Below are 21,210 nucleotides of genomic sequence, written 5' to 3' on the forward strand. Positions count from 1 at the left end.
AGCCACATCTTATGGCTTCCCACACAGACCCAGTTAATTGATCTATCTTATGGCTTCCCACACAGACCCAGTTAATTGATCTATCTTGTCCAACATGCTGTTTACCAGCCACATCTTATGGCTTCCCACACAGACGCAGTTAATTGATCTATCTTGTCCAACATGCTGTTTACCAGCCACATCTTATAGCTTCCCACACAGACCCAGTTAATTGATCTATCTTGTCCAACATGCTGTTTACCAGCCACATCTTATGGCTTCCCACACAGACCCAGTTAATTGATCTATCTTATGGCTTCCCACACAGACGCAGTTAATTGATCTATCTTTCCCAACATGCTGTTTACCAGCAGACATATCTAACCGCCTGCAATCGATGTTCGCTCTCCCACGGAAATCTAGTTAGCATAATAAAAAAATCCCCATAAAGATCTGTCAGTTTAAGCTAGAGATAGAGAGATAGAGTGTTTGTCAGACCTTCTCACAAAACCGTTTATGACTATTATGACCCTTCTATGGAAAGATGAGACTCCCAAGAACACGAGCTCTGTTTTGCTCTACGACCCACACAAGTGTATTGAGACTCGTCTGAAGTCGGTACGGCCGATCTGCCAACTTCCGTCTATAGCATCCAAACCGTTTGGGAGACACACAAATATGACTCCCTTGTGTAAAGATGAGACTCGCACAAACACGTCCATTTTGCTCTAGGACACACACACAGTGGAGAGTATCAGGTTGTGCTTGTGAATTCAGTGTTTAGTTATCCTTCTCCTTTCCAGCTCAACTCTGACTGTGTGTTTTTCGAGTTTCACTAAACCTGCTCACATTTCTCTTTCGTCTGCTGAATATGTCCCTCGCTCTCCCTGATGCTTATCTTCTACTGTGTGTTTTCTCTCCTCTTTCCCTTTCTCTATTATTTCATTCCCATTATTCTTACGGTTTCCCCGCTCTCTCTCTCTCTCTCTCTCTCTCTCTCTCTCTCTCTCTCTCTCTCTCTCTCTCTCTCTCTCTCTCTCTCTCTCTCTCTCTCTCTCTCTCTCTCTCTCTCTCTCTCTCTCTCTCTCTCTCTCTCTCTCTCTCTCTCTCTCTCTCTCTCTCTCTCTCTCTCTCTCTCTCTCTCTCTCTCTCTCTCTCTCGCTCTCGCTCTCTCTCTCTCTCTCTCTCTCTCTCGCTCTCTCGCTCTCTCTCTCTCTCTGTCTCTCTCTCTCTCTCTCTCTCTCTCTCTCTCTCTTCTTTCGTCCCCCTTTTTTCCCCCTCTCTCCTCTCTCTTCTGTTTCTCTCCGTTCCTGGTGATCCCAGGGTTTTGGGTTTGTAACATTTGAAACGAGTGCAGATGCGGACCGTGCACGTGAGAAACTAAATGGTACAATCGTAGAGGGACGCAAAATAGAGGTGCCTTCTTTCCCTCTTCTCTACTCATCCCTTCCTCCCTACCCCGTTCTCTCTCTCCCTCTGCCTGGCGATGCCTGCCTGCCATCCCCCTCTCTTCTCCTCCTCCACCATCCCTCTCTCCCTCTGCCTGATGCACCTTGATTGCTGCATGCTGAATGCTGAACTCTGAGCCGTAAGTGTGTGTATGTGTGTGTGTGAGTGTGTGCGAGTGCATGTGTTTATATATCTCCTCTGCATGTGTGTGTGTGTGTGTGTGTGTGTGTGTGTGTGTGTGTGTGTGTGTGTGTGTGTGTGTGTGTGTGTGTGTGTGTGTGTGTGTGTGTGTGTGTGTGTGTGTGTGTGTGTGTGTGTGTGTGTGTGTGTGTGTGTGTGTATGTGCCAGTTTGAAGTCCTCACTCGTGCTTTTCTAAATACATATATACACACGCTCTTTCCGTCTCTGAATCACTTCTGTGCCCTGCCCGCAAATACATGTTTAAATTAACTCAATCGCTGGGTATCAAAGTGCTGCCAACGTTGCTTTAAATCCCACTTGTTTATCCAAAGCACCCGCGCTTCTAGCAGACATTCCAGGGCAAAAACATATAGATGTATTTTCCATCTCTCTCAGGGTGTTTTCGCCATATCTGCCATTCCTCCGCCCCCATTAAGGGGAAACCTAGTCAGTTACACAACTGAAAAGTGTCTTCCGCATTTAACCCAACCCCTCTGAATCAGAGAGGTGCAGGAGTCATTTAACCCAACTCCTCTGAATCAGAGAGGTGCAGGAGTCATTTAACCCAGCCCCTCTGAATCAGAGAGGTGCAGGAGTCATTTAACCCAACCCCTCTGAATCAGAGAGGTGCAGGAGTCATTTAACCCAACTCCTCTGAATCAGAGAGGTGCAGGAGTCATTTAACCCAACTCCTCTGAATCAGAGAGGTGCAGGAGTCATTTAACCCAGCCCCTCTGAATCAGAGAGGTGCAGGGGTCATTTAACCCAACCCCTCTGAATCAGAGAGGTGCAGGAGTCATTTAACCCAACCCCTCTGAATCAGAGAGGTGCAGGAGTCATTTAACCCAGCCCCTCTGAATCAGAGAGGTGCAGGAGTCATTTAACCCAACTCCTCTGAATCAGAGAGGTGCAGGAGTCATTTAACCCAACTCCTCTGAATCAGAGAGGTGCAGGAGTCATTTAACCCAGCCCCTCTGAATCAGAGAGGTGCAGGAGTCATTTAACCCAGCCCCTCTGAATCAGAGAGGTGCAGGAGTCATTTAACCCAACCCCTCTGAATCAGAGAGGTGCAGGAGTCATTTAACCCAACCCCTCTGAATCAGAGAGGTGCAGGAGTCATTTAACCCAGCCCCTCTGAATCAGAGAGGTGCAGGAGTCATTTAACCCAACCCCTCTGAATCAGAGAGGTGCAGGAGTCATTTAACCCAACCCCTCTGAATCAGAGAGGTGCAGGAGTCATTTAACCCAACCCCTCTGAATCAGAGAGGTGCAGGAGTCATTTAACCCAACCCCTCTGAATCAGAGAGGTGCAGGAGTCATTTAACCCAACTCCTCTGAATCAGAGAGGTGCAGGAGTCATTTAACCCAACTCCTCTGAATCAGAGAGGTGCAGGAGTCATTTAACCCAGCCCCTCTGAATCAGAGAGGTGCAGGAGTCATTTAACCCAACTCCTCTGAATCAGAGAGGTGCAGGAGTCATTTAACCCAACTCCTCTGAATCAGAGAGGTGCAGGAGTCATTTAACCCAACCCCTCTGAATCAGAGAGGTGCAGGAGTCATTTAACCCAACCCCTCTGAATCAGAGAGGTGCAGGAGTCATTTAACCCAGCCCCTCTGAATCAGAGAGGTGCAGGAGTCATTTAACCAAACCCCTCTGAATCAGAGAGGTGCAGGAGTCATTTAACCAAACCCCTCTGAATCAGAGAGGTGCAAGAGTCATTTAACCAAACTCCTCTGAATCAGAGAGGTGCAAGAGTCATTTAACCCAACTCCTCTGAATCAGAGAGGTGCAGGAGTCATTTAACCAAACCCCTCTGAATCAGAGAGGTGCAGGAGTCATTTAACCCAACCCCTCTGAATCAGAGAGGTGCAGTAGTCATTTAACCAAACCCCTCTGAATCAGAGAGGTGCAGGAGTCATTTAACCCAGCCCCTCTGAATCAGAGAGGTGCAGGAGTCATTTAACCCAGCCCCTCTGAATCAGAGAGGTGCAGGAGTCATTTAACCCAACTCCTCTGAATCAGAGAGGTGCAGGAGTCATTTAACCCAACTCCTCTGAATCAGAGAGGTGCAGGAGTCATTTAACCAAACCCCTCTGAATCAGAGAGGTGCAGGAGTCATTTAACCCAACCCCTCTGAATCAGAGAGGTGCAGGAGTCATTTAACCAAACTCCTCTGAATCAGAGAGGTGCAAGAGTCATTTAACCCAACCCCTCTGAATCAGAGAGGTGCAGGAGTCATTTAACCCAACTCCTCTGAATCAGAGAAGTGCAGGAGTCATTTAACCCAGCCCCTCTGAATCAGAGAGGTGCAGGAGTCATTTAACCCAACTCCTCTGAATCAGAGAGTTGCAGGAGTCATTTAACCCAACTCCTCTGAATCAGAGAGTTGCAGGGGTCATTTAACCCAACCCCTCTGAATCAGAGAGTTCTGCCTTAATCAACGTCCACATCATCAGCGTCCGGGGAACAGTTGATGTGGATTAACTGATTTGATCAAGGGCAGAACAGCACATTTTTTCATACCTTGCTGGCCCTGGGATTCAAACCAGCAACCTTTTAGTTATTGGCCCAACAGTCTTAACCGCTAGGCTACCTGCCACCCCTATTGTTAAGGTAATATACAGTTGAAGTCGGAAGTTTACATACACCTTAGGCAAACACATTTAAACTTAGTTTTTAACAATTACTGACATTTAATCCTAGTAAAAATTCCCTGTTTTAGGTCAGTTAGGATCACCACTTTATTTTAAGAATGTGAAATGTCAGAATAATAGTAGAGAGAATTATTTATTTCAGCTTTTATTTCTTTCATCACATTCCCAGTGGGTCAGAAGATTACATACCCTCAATTAGTATTTGGTAGCATTGTCTTTAAATTGTTTAACTTGGGTCAAACATTTTAGGTAGCCTTCCACAATCCTCCTGACTGTTGTCTTGAGATGTTGCTACAATATATCCACATAATTTTCCTCCCTCATGATGCCATCTATTTTGTGAAGTCACCAGTCCCTCCTACAGCAAAGCACCCCCACAACATGATGCTGCCACCCCCGTGCTTCACGGTTGAGATGGTGTTTTCTGCTTGCAGGTCTCCCCCTTTATCCTCCAAACATAACGATGGTCATTATGGCCAAACAGTTCTATTTTTGTTTCATCAGACCAGAGGACATTTCTCCAAAAAGAACGATCTTTGTCCCCTTGTGCAGTTGCAAACCGTAGTCTGGCTTTTTATGGCGGTTTTGGAGCAGTGGCTTCTTCTTTGCTGAGCGGCCTTTCAGGTTATGTCGATATAGGACTCGTTTTAGAGTGGATATAGATACTTTTGTACCTGTTTCCTCCAGCATCTTCACAAGGTTCTTTGCTGTTGTTCTGGGATTGATTTGCACTTTTAGCATCAAAGTACATTTCTCTCGTAGACAGAACACGTCTCCTTCCTGAGCGTTATGACGGCTGCGTGGTCCCATGGTGTTTATACTTGCATCCTATTGTTTGAACAGATGAACGTGTTACCTTCAGGAGTTTGGAAATTGCTCCCAAGGATGAACCAGACTTGTGAAGGTCTACCATTTTTTTCTGAGGTCTTGGCTGATTTCTTTTGATTTTCCCATGATGTCAACCAAAGAAACACTGAGTTTGAAGGTAGGCCTTGAAATACATCCACAGGTACACCTCCAATTGAATCAAATGATGTCAATTAGCCTATCAGAAGCTTCTATAGCCATGACATAATTTTCTGGAATTCTGGAACAAGCTGTTTAAAGGCACAGTCAATTTAGTGTATGTAAACTTCTGACCCATTGGAATTGTGATACAGTGAATAATACATATAATAATCTTTAAACAAATGTTGGAAAAATTACTTGTGTCATGCACAAAGTAGATGTCCTTACCGACTTGCCAAAACTATAGTTTGTTTACAAGAAATTTGTGGAGTGGTTGAAAAACGACTTTTAATGACTCCAACCTAAGTGTACGTAAACTTCCGACTTCATCTGTATGTAATATATAAATAATACCTGGGCCCATACATCACATCAGACACAGGCTAGTGTAGTGTTAGCGTAGCCTCAAGGTATGACCTGCTGGTCTATTGGATATGAAATCCATTAGCTCTAATTAGCGGCCAAGGGAAATGCTAACACGGTGGGTTAGGAAAACATACTAAACTCAACTCGACGCTGCCAGGGGCTGGTTGATACGGAGAGCTGTTTTTCACTCAGCAACCTCAGAGGGATAGATTTAAAAAAATAACTTGAACATTTCTGTTTAGAGTGAGAGGCCCTAAGCGATTGATAGAGATGTTTGTAGAAAATGGATGCTGGCTCATTAGGTTTACAAGAACAAGGTGGTTCCCTTCACCAAGAAGATTTTAGCTTGGTTTTCTGTTCATCTGATGCTGGTGATATACAGTGTCCTCAGAAAGTGCTCACTCCTTGACTTGTTCCACTTTTTGGTGCGTTACAAGGTGGGATTAAAATGTATTTAAATGTATTTTTTTGTTGTCAATGATCTACAGAAAATATTCCAATGTAAAAGTGTTCAACCCCCAGAGTCAATACATGTTCGAATCCCCTTTGGCAGCGATTATAGCTGTGAGTCTCTAAGAGCTTTCAACACCTGGATTGTACAATATGTGTACATTAATCTTTTTAAAATTCTTCAAGCTCTATCAAGTTGGTTGTGGGCTGCTATTTACAAGTCTTGCCATCAATTTTCAAGCTGGTTTAAGTCAAAACTGTAACTAGGCCACTCAGGAACATTCAATGTCGTCTTGATAAGCAACTCCGGTGTAGATTTGGCCTTGTGTTTTAGGTTATTGTCCTGCTGAAAGAAGAATTCTTCTGCCAGTGTCTGTTAGAAAGCAGACTGAACCAGGTTTCCTATATGATTTTGCTTGTGCTCAGCTCTATTCCGTTTCTTTTTACACTAAAAAACCTTGATAGTCCTTGCCGATGACAAGCATACCCAAACATGATGCAGCCACCACCATGCTTGAAAATATGAAGAGTGGTACTGTTCTGTTGGATTTGCCCCAAACACAACGCTTTGTATTCAGGACATTGTTAATTTTTTTGCCACATTTTTTGCAGTTTTACTTTAGTGCCTTATTGCAAACAGGATGCATGTTTTGGAATATTTGTATTCATTTAGGTTAGTATTGTGGAACTACAATGTTGTTGATCCATCCACAGCCATTAAACTCTGTAACGGTCTTAAAGTCACCATTGGCCTCATGTTGAAATCCCAGAGCTGTTTCCTTCCCCTCCGGCAACTGAGTTAGGAAGGACGCATGTATCTTTGTAGTGACTGGGAGTATTGATACACCATCCGAAGTGTAATTAATAACTTCACCATGCTCAAAGGGATATTCAATATCTGCTTTTTTTTATTTTACCCATCTACCAATAGGTGCCCTTCTTTGCGAGGCATTGGAAAACGTCCCTGGTCTTGTGTTTAAATCTGTGTTTGAAATTCACTGCTCGACTAAGGGGCCTTACAGATAATTGTATCTGTGCGGTACAGAGATGAGGTAGTCGAAACATAATTCTACTTTGACATTATGAGATATTGTGTGTAGGTCAATGACAAAGAATATAATCCATTTTAAATTCAGGCTGTAACACAACAAAACGTGGGAAAAGCCAATGAGTGTGAAGGCACCGTATTTCTGAAGGCACTGTATTATTCTGTATTGTTATATTATTAGGTCTTGTTTGGCTATAACTATAGTATAACTATATTGTAACTATAGTATAACTATATTATAACTATAGTATAACTATATTGTAACTAGAGTATAACTATATTATAACTATAGTATAACTATATTATAACTATAGTATAACTATATTATAACTATAGTATAACTATAGTATAACTATATTATAAGCCTGGCAAAACTGAAGCTCCAATATGCAGTTTAGCCTCACTGGCTGAGCTGACTGTCTAGTGTGTGTGTGCGTGTGTGTGTGTGTGTGTGTGTGTGTGTGTGTGTGTGTGTGTCTGTGTGTGTGTGTGTGTGTGTGTGTGTGTGTGTGTGTGTGTGTGTGTGTGTGTGTGTGTGTGTGTGTGTGTGTGTGTGTGTGTGTGTGTGTGTGTGTGTGTGTGTGTGTGTGTGTGTGTGTGTGTGTGTGTGTGTGTGTGTGCGTGCGTGTGTGTGTGTGTGCGTGCGTGTATGCGTTTGTGTGTTCTCTCTAACTGTCTAAACTCTGTATCTGAACACAGGTTAACAACGCAACAGCAAGAGTTATGACAAACAAAAAGGTGGCAAACCCATACACGAATGGTAAGAGCTCCCCTTATCCTCCTCCCTCCTCCTCTCCTCTCTCTTTCATTCATCCTCTCTGGAGGGATCTCTGCTCTCATATCGTTCCCTCCTCTTCCTTCACCTCCTCCCTACTCCCTCCTCTTCCTTCACCGCCTCCCTACTCCCTCTTCCTTTACCTTCTCCCTACTCCCTCCTCTTCCTTCACCTCCTCCCTACTCCCTCCTCTTCCTTTACCTTCTCCCTACTCCCTCTTCCTTTACCTTCTCTCTACTCCCTCCTCTTACCTCCTCCCTCCTCTTCCTTCACCTCCTCCCTACTCCCTCTTCCTTTACCTTCTCCCTACTCCCTCTTCTTCCTTCACCTCCTCCCTACTCCCTCCTCTTCCTTCACCTCCTCCCTACTCCCTCTTCCTTCACCTCCTCCCTACTCCCTCCTCTTCCTTTACCTTCTCCCTACTCCCTCTTCCTTTACCTTCTCTCTACTCCCTCCTCTTCCTTCACCTCCTCCCTACTCCCTCTTCCTTCACCTCCTTCCTACTCCCTCCTACCCACTTCTTCTTTTTGACCGACAGGACAGACAGACCGGACAGACAGACAGACAGACAGACAGACAGACAGACAGGACAGATCAGTATGTGCAGTATGTATTCAGTGACCCAGACTCTAACCCGATGATGACTGACCCATAACCAGGGTCTTGACTGCAGTTACTCAGGCTATTTTCTATTTGCTTGGTTTTGGTATTTTATTTTGGTTTTATTTTGAATTCCACAGTACATTCTTCATTTGAAATCATTTCTTGAGTGTTTTTGGAAACTGCCTATTCCATCTGGCCTTAACCATGGCTTCCCCCTGAGTTAGGAGATGATACAACCTATGAAAAGAGTGTTCCTCAAGGGTTCTTCGGGAAGGGTAATGATTTTATGTGGAACCATAATGGCTCAAAGAACCCTTTGGACACTTCAACGGTTCTTATTAACAGCTTACAAAAGGGTTTCTTCTTATTTGAGTGATAATTCAAATACAGGGGTGGCGGCTCATTAGAATATTTTAGGGAGTGGTTTACGCATAGCCATTTTTGTGTAACCATGAGTAGGAGTGTCCTTCCAGTTCATCTAATCTGTTGTGTTTTGACTACAGCCAATAATGTGTCTCGTGAAAGACTCATACATGTCCTTGTGTTAATTGAGAATGGTTGATTAAATCAGTGGTGCTTATTTCTCTCCTCATAGACCCTCAGCCATGGCAGGGCTAGCACACCTGATTCAATTTGTCAATTAACACAATAATAACACCTTTTGCAATTTTAACAAAACAATATGGCTAACCACAATTAAAAAAAAAAACCTCTATGGTTCTTTCAAAGCATGTACAAATAACATTTGATAGAGGAACCATTCCACATAAAGAACAATAGGGTTGGAAATGTGGCAGAACCCTTCTTTGATGCTATATAGAACCTTTTATTAATGGTTCTTTGAAGACCATTACGAAAGGTATCTCTATAGCGCCATAAAGCTTATATTTAGAACCGTATGAGCATGGTTCTTTATAGAACCTTCTAAAAAAAAGTTCCATATAGCCCCCTAAAAGGAACCCTTATTTGGCACTATATAGAGAAGTTTTTTTTTTGTCTGTACAGGGTTCATCTGTTAACATAATAAGTGTAAAGAGGGAAAGGGGAATTGGTTGGAACATAAGGAGCGAAGGGAGGAGATGGAGAAAGTGTTGAGAGGACGGTAAGAGAGAGTGGAGGGAAAGGGGGAGGAAAGTGAATTTGGTGGAGAGGAGAGTGAATGGATGAGTGGATGGAGCAAATAAAAAGCCAAGGGCTCAATCTGAAAGGGCTTTCGGGTTCGTCTCTGTCTCTCTCTCTGACACACATTCATGTTGATGGAAGAGAGAGATAAATCCAGAGACAGAGAGAAGAGAAAAAAGAGAGAGAGACACATGGAGAGGGAGAAGAGAGAGAGAGCGAAATGGAGAGAGAGGGAGAAGAGAGAGAGAGAGAAGAGAGAGAGAGAGAAGAGAGAGAGAGAAATGGAGAGAGAGAGAAATGGAGAGAGAGAAATGGAGAGAGGGGGAGAAGAGAGAGAGGGATAAATGGAGAGAGAGAGGGAGGAGAGAGAGAGAAATGGAGAGAGAGAGAAATGGAGAGAGAGGGAGAAGAGAGAGAGGGATAAATGGAGAGAGAGAGGGAGAAGAGAGAGAGAGATAAATGGAGAGAGAGGGAGAAGAGACAGAGAGATAAATGGAGAGAAGAGGCCAGTAATGAATTGGCCAGACATGTCAACACACCTCTCTTCCTCCCCCCATCCCTCCATCAGAGAAGGGTTAGAGCAGTGCAGACAGAAAGAATGAGACCTGACTCTCCTTCCGTCACTGGACCACACCACCACACTAACACACCACCACACTACCACACCACCACACTACCACACCAACACACTACCACACCACCACACTACCACACCACCACACTACCACACCACCACACTACCACACCACCACACTACCACACCACCACACTACCACACCACCACACCACCACACCACCACACTACCACACCAACACACTACCACACCACCACACCACCAAACCAACACACCACCACACTACCACACCACCACACCACCACACTACCACACCAACACACTACCACACCACCACACTACCACACCACCACACTACCACACTAGCACACCACCACACCAACACACTACCACACCACCAAACCACCACACTACCACACTAGCACACCACCACACCAACACACTACCACACCACCAAACTACCACACTACCACACCACCACACTACCACACCACCACACTACCACACCAACACACTACCACACTACCACACTACCACACCAACACACTACCACACCACCACACTACCACACCACCACACTACCACACTACCACACTACCACACTACCACACCACCACACTACCACACCAACACACTACCACACTACCACACCACCACACTACCACACCACCACACCACCACACTACCACACCAACACACTACCACACCACCACACTACCACACCAACACACTACCACACTAGCACACCACCACACCACCACACTACCACACCACCACACTACCAAACCAACACACTACCACACATTTACATTTACATTTAAGTCATTTAGCTGACGCTCTTATCCAGAGCGACTTACAATTTGGAAAGTTCATACATATTCATCCTGGTCCCCCCGTGGGGAATGAACCCACAACCCTGGCGTTGCAAGCGCCATGCTCTACCAACTGAGCCACACGGGACCACACCACCAAACTACCACACTACCACACCACCACACTACCACACCACCACACTACCACACTAGCACACCACCACACCACCACACTACCACACCACCACACTACCACACTACCACACCACCACACTACCACACCACCACACTACCACACCAACACACTACCACACCACCACACTACCACACCAACACACTACCACACCACCACACTACCACACCACCACACTACCACACTAGCACACCACCACACCAACACACTACCACACCACCAAACTACCACACTACCACACCACCACACTACCACACCACCACACTACCAAACCAACACAGTACCACACCACCACACTACCACACTACCACACCACACACTACCACACCACCACACTACCACACCACCACACTACCACACTACCACACCACCACACTACCACACCACCACACTACCACACCAACACACTACCACACTACCACACCAACACACTACCACACCACCACACTACCACACCACCACACTACCACACTACCACACCACCACACCAACACCACACTACCACACACCACAGCCTACCACACCACCACACTACCACACCACCACACTACCACACTACCACACCACCACACTACCACACCACCACACTACCACACCACCACACTACCACACTACCACACCACCACACCACCACACTACCACACCACCACACTACCAAACCAACACACTACCACACCACCACACTACCAAACCAACACAGTACCACACCACCACACTACCAAACCAACACAGTACCACACCACCAAACTACCACACTACCACACCACCACCACCACACCACCACACTACCACACCACCAACACACTACCACACCACCACACTACCACACCACCACACCACACCACCACACCACCAAACTACCACTCCACCACACCACCACACAATCAAACTACCACACCACCACCACACTACCACACAATCAAACTACCACACCACCACACCACCACACTACCTCACCACCACACCACCAAACTACCACACCACCAACACACTACCACACCACCACACTACCACACCACCAACACACTACCACACCACCAACATACTACCACACCACCAAACTACCACACCACCACCACACTACCACACCACCACACCACCAAACTACCACTCCACCACACCACCACACAATCAAACTACCACACCACCACCACACTACCACACAATCAAACTACCACACCACCACACCACCACACCACCACACCACCACACCACCACACCACAACACTACCACACCACCACACTACCACACCACCACACTACCACACCATCAAACTACCACACTACCACACCACCAAACCACCACACTACCACACTACGACACCACCACACTACCACACTACCACACCAACACACTACCACACCACCAAACTACCACACTACCACACTACCACACCACCACACCACCACACTACCACACCACCACACCACCACACTACCACACCACCACACCACCAAACTACCACACTACCACACCAACACACCACCACACCACCAAACTACCACACTACCACACCAACACACTACCACACCACCACACCACCAAACTACCACACCACCACACCACCACACGATCAAACTACCACACCACCACCACACAATCAAACTACCACACCAACACACTACCACACCACCACACCACCACACCACCACACTACCACACTACCACACCACCAAACCACCACACTACCACACCACCACATCACCAAACTACCACACTACGACACCACCACACTACCACACTACCACACCACCACACTACCACACTACCACACCACCACACTACCACACCACCACACCACCACACTACCACACCACCACACCACCACACTACCACACTACCACACCACCAAACCACCACACCACCAAACTACCACACTACCACACCACCACACTACCACACCACCAAACCACCACACTACCACACTACCACACCACCACACTACCACACCACCACACTACCACACCACCAAACTACCACACTACGACACCACCACACTACCACACCACCACACCAACACACTACCACACCACCACACCAACACACTACCACACTACCAAACTACCTAACTACCACACTACGACACCACCACACTACCACACCACCACACCACCACAGTACCACACCAAATATACTATTTTACTATGCCTCTCCTCCCACAACTTCACCATGCTACACAGCCATGGAAAATACTCTCCAAGTATCCCATCGTCACATCTTACCTCCTATCCTATCACCATGTCTCTCCTCCTATCCAATCATCAAATCTCTCTTCCTATCTCATCATCATATATCGCCTTCCTATCTCATCATCATTTCACTCCACTCCTTCTGTTCCATCATCATGTCTCACCTCGTGTCCCATCATCATGTCTCTCCTCCTATCCCATCATCATGTCTCTCCTCCTTTCCCATCATCATGTCTCTCCTCTCCTTCTGTCCCATCATCATGTCTCTCCTCCTATCCTATCATCATGTCTCTCCTCCTTTCCCATCATCATGTCTCTCCTCTCCTTCTGTCCCATCATCATGTCTCTCCTCCTTTCCCATCATCATGTCTCTCCTCTCCTCCTATCCCATCATCATGTCTCTCCTCTCCTTCTGTCCCATCATCATGTCTCTCCTCCTTTCCCATCATCATGTCTCTCCTTTCCTCCTATCCCATCATCATGTCTCTCCTCTCCTCCTATCCTATCATCACATCTCTCCTCCTGTTCCATCATTATGTCTCTCCTCCTGTCTCTCCTCGTTTCCCATCTTCATGTCTCTCCTCTCCTCCTTTCCCATCATCACGTCTCTCCTCCAGTTCCATCATCATGTCTCTCCTCCTATCCCATCTTCATGTCTCTCCTCGTTTCCCATCATCATGTCTCTCCTCCTTTCCCATCATCATGTCTCTCCTCTCCTCCTTTCCTGTCATCATGTCTCTCCTCTTATCCCATCATCATGTCTCTCCTCTCCTCCTATCCTATCATCACATCTCTCCTCCTATCCCATCATCATGTCTCTCCTCCTTTCCCATCATCATGTCTCTCCTCTCCTCCTTTCCCATCATCATGTCTCTCCTCCTTTCCCATCATCGTGTCTCTTCTACTTTCCCATCATCATGTCTCTCCTCTCCTCCTATCCAATCATCACGTCTCTCCTCCTATCCAATCATCATGTCTCTCCTCCTTTCACATCATGTCTTTCCTCTCCTCCTATCCCATCATCATGTCTCTCCTCCTATCCTATCATCATGTCTCTCCTCCTATCCTATCATCATGTCTCTCCTCCTATCCTATCATCACGTCTCTCCTCCTATTCCATCAACATGTCTCTCCTCCTTTCCCATCTTCGTGTCTCTCCTCCTTTCCCATCATCATGTCTCTCCTCTCCTCCTTTCCTGTCATCATGTCCCTCCTCCTATCCCATCATCATGTCTCTCCTCTCCTCCTTTCCTGTCATCATGTCTCTCCTCCTATCCAATCATCATGTCTCTCCTCCTTTCACATCATGTCTTTCCTCTCCTCCTATCCCATCATCATGTCTCTCCTCCTATCCTATCATCATGTCTCTCCTCCTATCCTATCATCATGTCTCTCCTCCTATCCTATCATCACGTCTCTCCTCCTATTCCATCAACATGTCTCTCCTCCTTTCCCATCTTCGTGTCTCTCCTCCTTTCCCATCATCATGTCTCTCCTCTCCTCCTTTCCTGTCATCATGTCTCTCCTCCTATCCAATCATCATGTCTCTCCTCCTTTCACATCATGTCTTTCCTCTCCTCCTATCCCATCATCATGTCTCTCCTCCTATCCTATCATCATGTCTCTCCTCCTATCCTATCATCATGTCTCTCCTCCTATCCTATCATCACGTCTCTCCTCCTATTCCATCAACATGTCTCTCCTCCTTTCCCATCTTCATGTCTCTCCTCCTTTCCCATCATCACGTCTCTCCTGCTGTTCCATTATCATGTCTCTCCTCGTTTCCCATCATCATGTCTCTCCTCTTTTCCCATCATCGTGTCTCTTCTACTTTCCCATCATCATGTCTCTCCTCCTATCCAATCATCACGTCTCTCCTCCTATCCCATCATCATGTCTCTCCTCCTGTCCCATCATCATGTCTCTTCTCTCCTCCTATCCAATCACCATGTCTCTCCTCCTTTCACATCATGTCTCTCCTCTCCTCCTATCCCATCATCATGTCTCTCTTCTCCTCCTGTCCCATCATCATGTCTCTCCTCCAATACCATCATCATGTCTCTCCTCCTATCCCATCATTACATTTACATTTACATTTAAGTCATTTAGCAGACGCTCTTATCCAGAGCGACTTACAAATTGGTGCATTCACCTTATGACATCCAGTGGAACAGCCACTTTACAATAGTGCATCTAAATCTTTTAAGGGGGGGGGGGGTCAGAAGGATTACTTTATCCTATCCTAGGTATTCCTTGAAGAGGTGGGGTTTCAGGTGTCTCCGGAAGGTGGTGATTGACTCCGCTGTCCTGGCGTCGTGAGGGAGTTTGTTCCACCATTGGGGTGCCAGAGCAGCGAACAGTTTTGACTGGGCTGAGCGGGAACTGTACTTCCTCAGTGGTAGGGAGGCGAGCAGGCCAGAGGTGGATGAACGCAGTGCCCTTGTTTGGGTGTAGGGCCTGATCAGAGCCTGAAGGTACTGAGGTGCCGTTCCCCTCACAGCTCCGTAGGCAAGCACCATGGTCTTGTAGCGGATGCGAGCTTCAACTGGAAGCCAGTGGAGAGAGCGGAGGAGCGGGGTGACGTGAGAGAACTTGGGAAGGTTGAACACCAGACGGGCTGCGGCGTTCTGGATGAGTTGTAGGGGTTTAATGGCACAGGCAGGGAGCCCAGCCAACAGCGAGTTGCAGTAATCCAGATGACAAGTGCCTGGATTAGGACCTGCGCCGCTTCCTGTGTGAGGCAGGGTCGTACTCTGCGGATGTTGTAGAGCATGAACCTACAGGAACGGGCCACCGCCTTGATGTTAGTTGAGAACGACAGGGTGTTGTCCAGGATCACGCCAAGGTTCTTAGCGCTCTGGGAGGAGGACACAATGGAGTTGTCAACCGTGATGGCGAGATCATGGAACGGGCAGTCCTTCCCCGGGAGGAAGAGCAGCTCCGTCTTGCCGAGGTTCAGCTTGAGGTGGTGGTCCGTCATCCACACTGATATGTCTGCCAGACATGCAGAGATGCGATTCGCCACCTGGTCATCAGAAGGGGGAAAGGAGAAGATTAATTGTGTGTCGTCTGCATAGCAATGATAGGAGAGACCATGTGAGGTTATGACAGAGCCAAGTGACTTGGTGTATAGCGAGAATAGGAGAGGGCCTAGAACAGAGCCCTGGGGGACACCAGTGGTGAGAGCACGTGGTGAGGAGACAGATTCTCGCCACGCCACCTGGTAGGAGCGACCTGTCAGGTAGGACGCAATCCAAGCGTGGGCGGCGCCAGAGATGCCCAACTCGGAGAGGGTGGAGAGGAGGATCTGATGGTTCACAGTATCGAAGGCAGCCGATAGGTCTAGGAGGATGAGAGCAGAGGAGAGAGAGTTAGCTTTAGCAGTGCGGAGCGCCTCCGTGATACAGAGAAGAGCAGTCTCAGTTGAATGACTAGTCTTGAAACCTGACTGATTTGGATCAAGAAGGTCATTCTGAGAGAGATAGCGGGAGAGCTGGCCAAGGACGGCACGTTCGAGAGTTTTGGAGAGAAAAGAAAGAAGGGATACTGGTCTGTAGTTGTTGACATCGGAGGGATCGAGTGTAGGTTTTTTCAGCAGGGGTGCAACTCTCGCTCTCTTGAAGACGGAAGGGACGTAGCCAGCGGTCAAGGATGAGTTGATGAGCGAGGTGAGGTAAGGGAGAAGGTCTCCGGAAATGGTCTGGAGAAGAGAGGAGGGGATAGGGTCAAGCGGGCAGGTTGTTGGGCGGCCGGCCGTCACAAGACGCGAGATTTCATCTGGAGAGAGAGGGGAGAAAGAGGTCAGAGCACAGGGTAGGGCAGTGTGAGCAGAACCAGCGGTGTCGTTTGACTTAGCAAACGAGGATCGGATGTCGTCGACCTTCTTTTCAAAATGGTTGACGAAGTCATCTGCAGAGAGGGAGGAGGGGGGAGGAGGGGGAGGAGGATTCAGGAGGGAGGAGAAGGTGGCAAAGAGCTTCCTAGGGTTAGAGGCAGATGCTTGGAATTTAGAGTGGTAGAAAGTGGCTTTAGCAGCAGAGACAGAAGAGGAAAATGTAGAGAGGAGGGAGTGAAAGGATGCCAGGTCCGCAGGGAGGCGAGTTTTCCTCCATTTCCGCTCGGCTGCCCGGAGCCCTGTTCTGTGAGCTCGCAATGAGTCGTCGAGCCACGGAGCAGGAGGGGAGGACCGAGCCGGCCTGGAGGATAGGGGACATAGAGAGTCAAAGGATGCAGAAAGGGAGGAGAGGAGGGTTGAGGAGGCAGAATCAGGAGATAGGTTGGAGAAGGTTTGAGCAGAGGGAAGAGATGATAGGATGGAAGAGGAGAGAGTAGCGGGGGAGAGAGAGCGAAGGTTGGGACGGCGCGATACCATCCGAGTAGGGGCAGTGTGGGAAGTGATGGATGAGAGCAAGAGGGAAAAGGATACAAGGTAGTGGTCGGAGACTTGGAGGGGAGTTGCAATGAGGTTAGTGGAAGAACAGCATCTAGTAAAGATGAGGTCAAGCGTATTGCCTGCCTTGTGAGTAGGGGGGGAAGGTGAGAGGGTGAGGTCAAAAGAGGAGAGGAGTGGAAAGAAGGAGGCAGAGAGGAATGAGTCAAAGGTAGACGTGGGGAGGTTAAAGTCACCCAGAACTGTGAGAGGTGAGCCGTCCTCAGGAAAGGAGCTTATCAGGGCATCAAGCTCATTGATGAACTCTCCAAGGGAACCTGGAGGGCGATAAATGATAAGGATGTTAAGCTTGAAAGGGCTGGTAACTGTGACAGCATGGAATTCAAAGGAGGCGATAGACAGATGGGTAAGGGGAGAAAGGGAGAAAGACCACTTGGGAGAGATGAGGATCCCGGTGCCGCCACCCCGCTGACCAGAAGCTCTCGGGGTGTGCGAGAACACGTGGGCAGACGAGGAGAGAGCAGTAGGAGTAGCAGTGTTATCTGTGGTGATCCATGTTTCCGTCAGTGCCAAGAAGTCGAGGGACTGGAGGGAAGCATAGGCTGAGATGAACTCTGCCTTGTTGGCCGCAGATCGGCAGTTCCAGAGGCTGCCGGAGACCTGGGACTCCACGTGGGTGGTGCGCGCTGGGACCACCAGGTTAGGGTGGCCGCGGCCACGCGGTGTGAAGCGTTTGTATGGTCTGTGCAGAGAGGAGAGAACAGGGATAGACAGACACATAGTTGACAGGCTACAGAAGAGGCTACGCTAATGCAAAGGAGATTGGAATGACAATTGAACTACACGTCTCGAATGTTCAGAAAGTTAAGCTTGCGTTGCAGAAATCTTCTTGACCAAAATTATTAAAATGATACAGTACTGCGGAAGTGGGCTAGCTAGCAGTGGCTGCGTTGTTGACTTTGTTTGAGAGTGTCGCTGGCTAGGTAACCTCGGTAGCTAGCTATGTAACCTCGGTAACTGGCTCGTTAATTAGTATAAACTACACAATTGTCTTAGATACAAGGACAGCAAAGACAACTATGTAGCTAGCTAACACTACACTAATCAATCGTTCCGTTGATCCGTTGAATGTAATAGTTTCTACAGTGTTGCTATTCGGTGGCTAGCTGGCTAGCGAGCAGTGTTGACTACGTTACGTTACGTTAAAAGGACGAAAAATAGCTGGCTAGCTAACCGAATTAGTCTAAACTACGCAGTTATCTTAGAAACAAAGACAGCAAAGACAACTATGTAGCTAGCTAACACTACACTAATCGAGTCGTTCCGTTGAATGTAATAGTTACTACAGTGTTGCTGTTCGGTGGCTAGCTGGCTAGGTAGCAGTGTTGACTACGTTACGTTAAAAGTTACGTTAAAAGAACGAAGAATAGCTGGCTAGCTACGCAATTATCTTTGATACAAAGACGGCTAAGTAGCTAGCTAAGATTAAACAAATCAAACCGTTGTACTGTAATGAAATGAAATGAGAATGTGAAAATGTGATACTACCTGAGGAGCGAAGCGGAATGCGACCGGTTTCCACTCTAGCTTTCCACTCATGTCTCTCCTCCATTACCATCATCATGTCTCTCCTCTCCTCCTGTCCCATCATCATGTCTCTCTTCCTATCCCATCATCATGTCTCTCCTCTCCTCCTGTCCCATCATCATGTCTCTCTTCCTACCTCAATCATGATGTCTCTCCTCTCCTCCTATCCCATCATCATGTCTCTCCTCCTATCCTATCATCATGTCTCTCCTCCTATCCTATCATCACGTCTCTCCTCCTATTCCATCAACATGTCTCTCCTCCTTTCCTGTCATCATGTCTCTCCTCGTTTCCCATCATCATGTCTCTCCTCTTTTCCCATCATCGTGTCTCTTCTACTTTCCCATCATCATGTCTCTCCTCCTATCCAATCATCACGTCTCTCCTCCTATCCCATCATCATGTCTCTCCTCTCTTCCTATCCCATCATCATGTCTCTCTTCTCCTCCTGTCCCATCATCATGTCTCTCCTCCAATACCATCATCATGTCTCTCCTCCTATCCCAAAATCATGTCTCTCCTCTCATTCTGTCCCATCATCATGAATCTCCGCCTATTCCATCTCATTTAACTCCTCTTCTTCTATCCCATCATCATGTCTCTCCTCTCCTCCTGTCCCATCATCATGTCTCTCCTCCTATCCCATCTTCATGTCTCTCCTCTCATTCTGTCCCATCATCATGAATCTCCGCCTATTCCATCATCATTTAACTCCTCTTCTTCTATCCCATCATCATGTCTGTCCTCCTATCCCATCATCATGTCTCTCCTCCTATCCCATCTTCATGTCTCTCCTCTCCTCCTATCCCATCATCATGTCTCTCCTCCTATCCCATCATCAAATCTCTCTTCCTATCTCATCATCATATATCGCCTCCTATTCCATCATTATTTCACTCCTCTCCTTCTGTTCCATCATCATGTCTCTCCTCCTATCGCATCATCATGTCTCTCCTCTCCTCCTATCCCATCATCATGTCTCTCCTCCTATCCCATCATCATGTCTCTCCTCTCCTCCTATCCCATCATCATGTCTCTCCTCCTATCCCGTCATCATGTCTCTCCTCCTATCCCATCATCATGTCTCTCCTCTCCTTCTATCCCATCATCATGTCTCTCCTCTCCTCCTATCCCATCTTCATGTCTCTCCTCCAATCCCATCATCATGTCTGTCCTCTCCTCCTATCCAATCGTCATGTCTCTCCTCCTATCCCATCATCATGTCTCTCCTCCTTTCCCATCATCATGTCTCTCCTCTCCTCCTATTCCATCATCATGTCTCTCCTCTCCTCCTTTCCCATCATCATGTCTCTCCTCCTTTCCCATCATCATGTCTCTCCTCTCCTCCTATTCCATCATCATGTCTCTCCTCTCCTCCAATCCCATCATCATGTCTCTCCTCTCCTCCTATCCCATCATCACGTCTCTCCTCCTGTTCCATCATCATGTCTCTCCTCCTATCCCATCTTCACGTCTCTCCTCCTATTCCTTCATCATGTCTCTCCTCTCCTCCTTTCCCATCATCATTCCTCTCCTCATATTCCATCTTCACGTCTCTCCTCCTTTTAATCATCATTCCTCTCCTCCTATCCCATCATCATGTCTCCCCTCCTATCCCATCATCATGTCTCCCCTCCTATCCCATCATCATTCGTCTCCTCCATTCCCATCATCATGTCTCTCCTGTTCCATCATCATGTCTCTCCTCTCATCCTATCCTATCATCACGTCTCTCCTCCTATCCCATCTTCATATCTCTCCTCCTATCCCATCATCATGTCTCTCCTCCTTTCCCATCATCATGTCTCTCCTCTCCTCTCCTCCTAT

The 21,210-nt window shown here is 47.3% G+C and overlaps 1 protein-coding gene across 5 annotated transcripts in view; it reads left to right on the forward strand.

Annotated features, from left to right (window-relative positions):
• LOC139580384 (RNA binding protein fox-1 homolog 3-like) overlaps positions 1-21,210 on the forward strand; it is a 995,419-nt gene that overhangs the window by 892,165 nt on the left and 82,044 nt on the right. For all 5 annotated transcript variants that reach the window (XM_071409008.1, XM_071409009.1, XM_071409011.1 and 2 more), the window contains 2 exons: positions 1,303-1,395; positions 7,836-7,896. In XM_071409008.1, the coding sequence (XP_071265109.1) occupies positions 1,303-1,395; positions 7,836-7,896 (154 nt within the window). The remainder of the gene's footprint in view (positions 1-1,302; positions 1,396-7,835; positions 7,897-21,210) is intronic.

Source organism: Salvelinus alpinus, chromosome 7, assembly GCF_045679555.1.
Source record: "Salvelinus alpinus chromosome 7, SLU_Salpinus.1, whole genome shotgun sequence".
Lineage (NCBI taxonomy): Eukaryota > Metazoa > Chordata > Actinopteri > Salmoniformes > Salmonidae > Salvelinus > Salvelinus alpinus.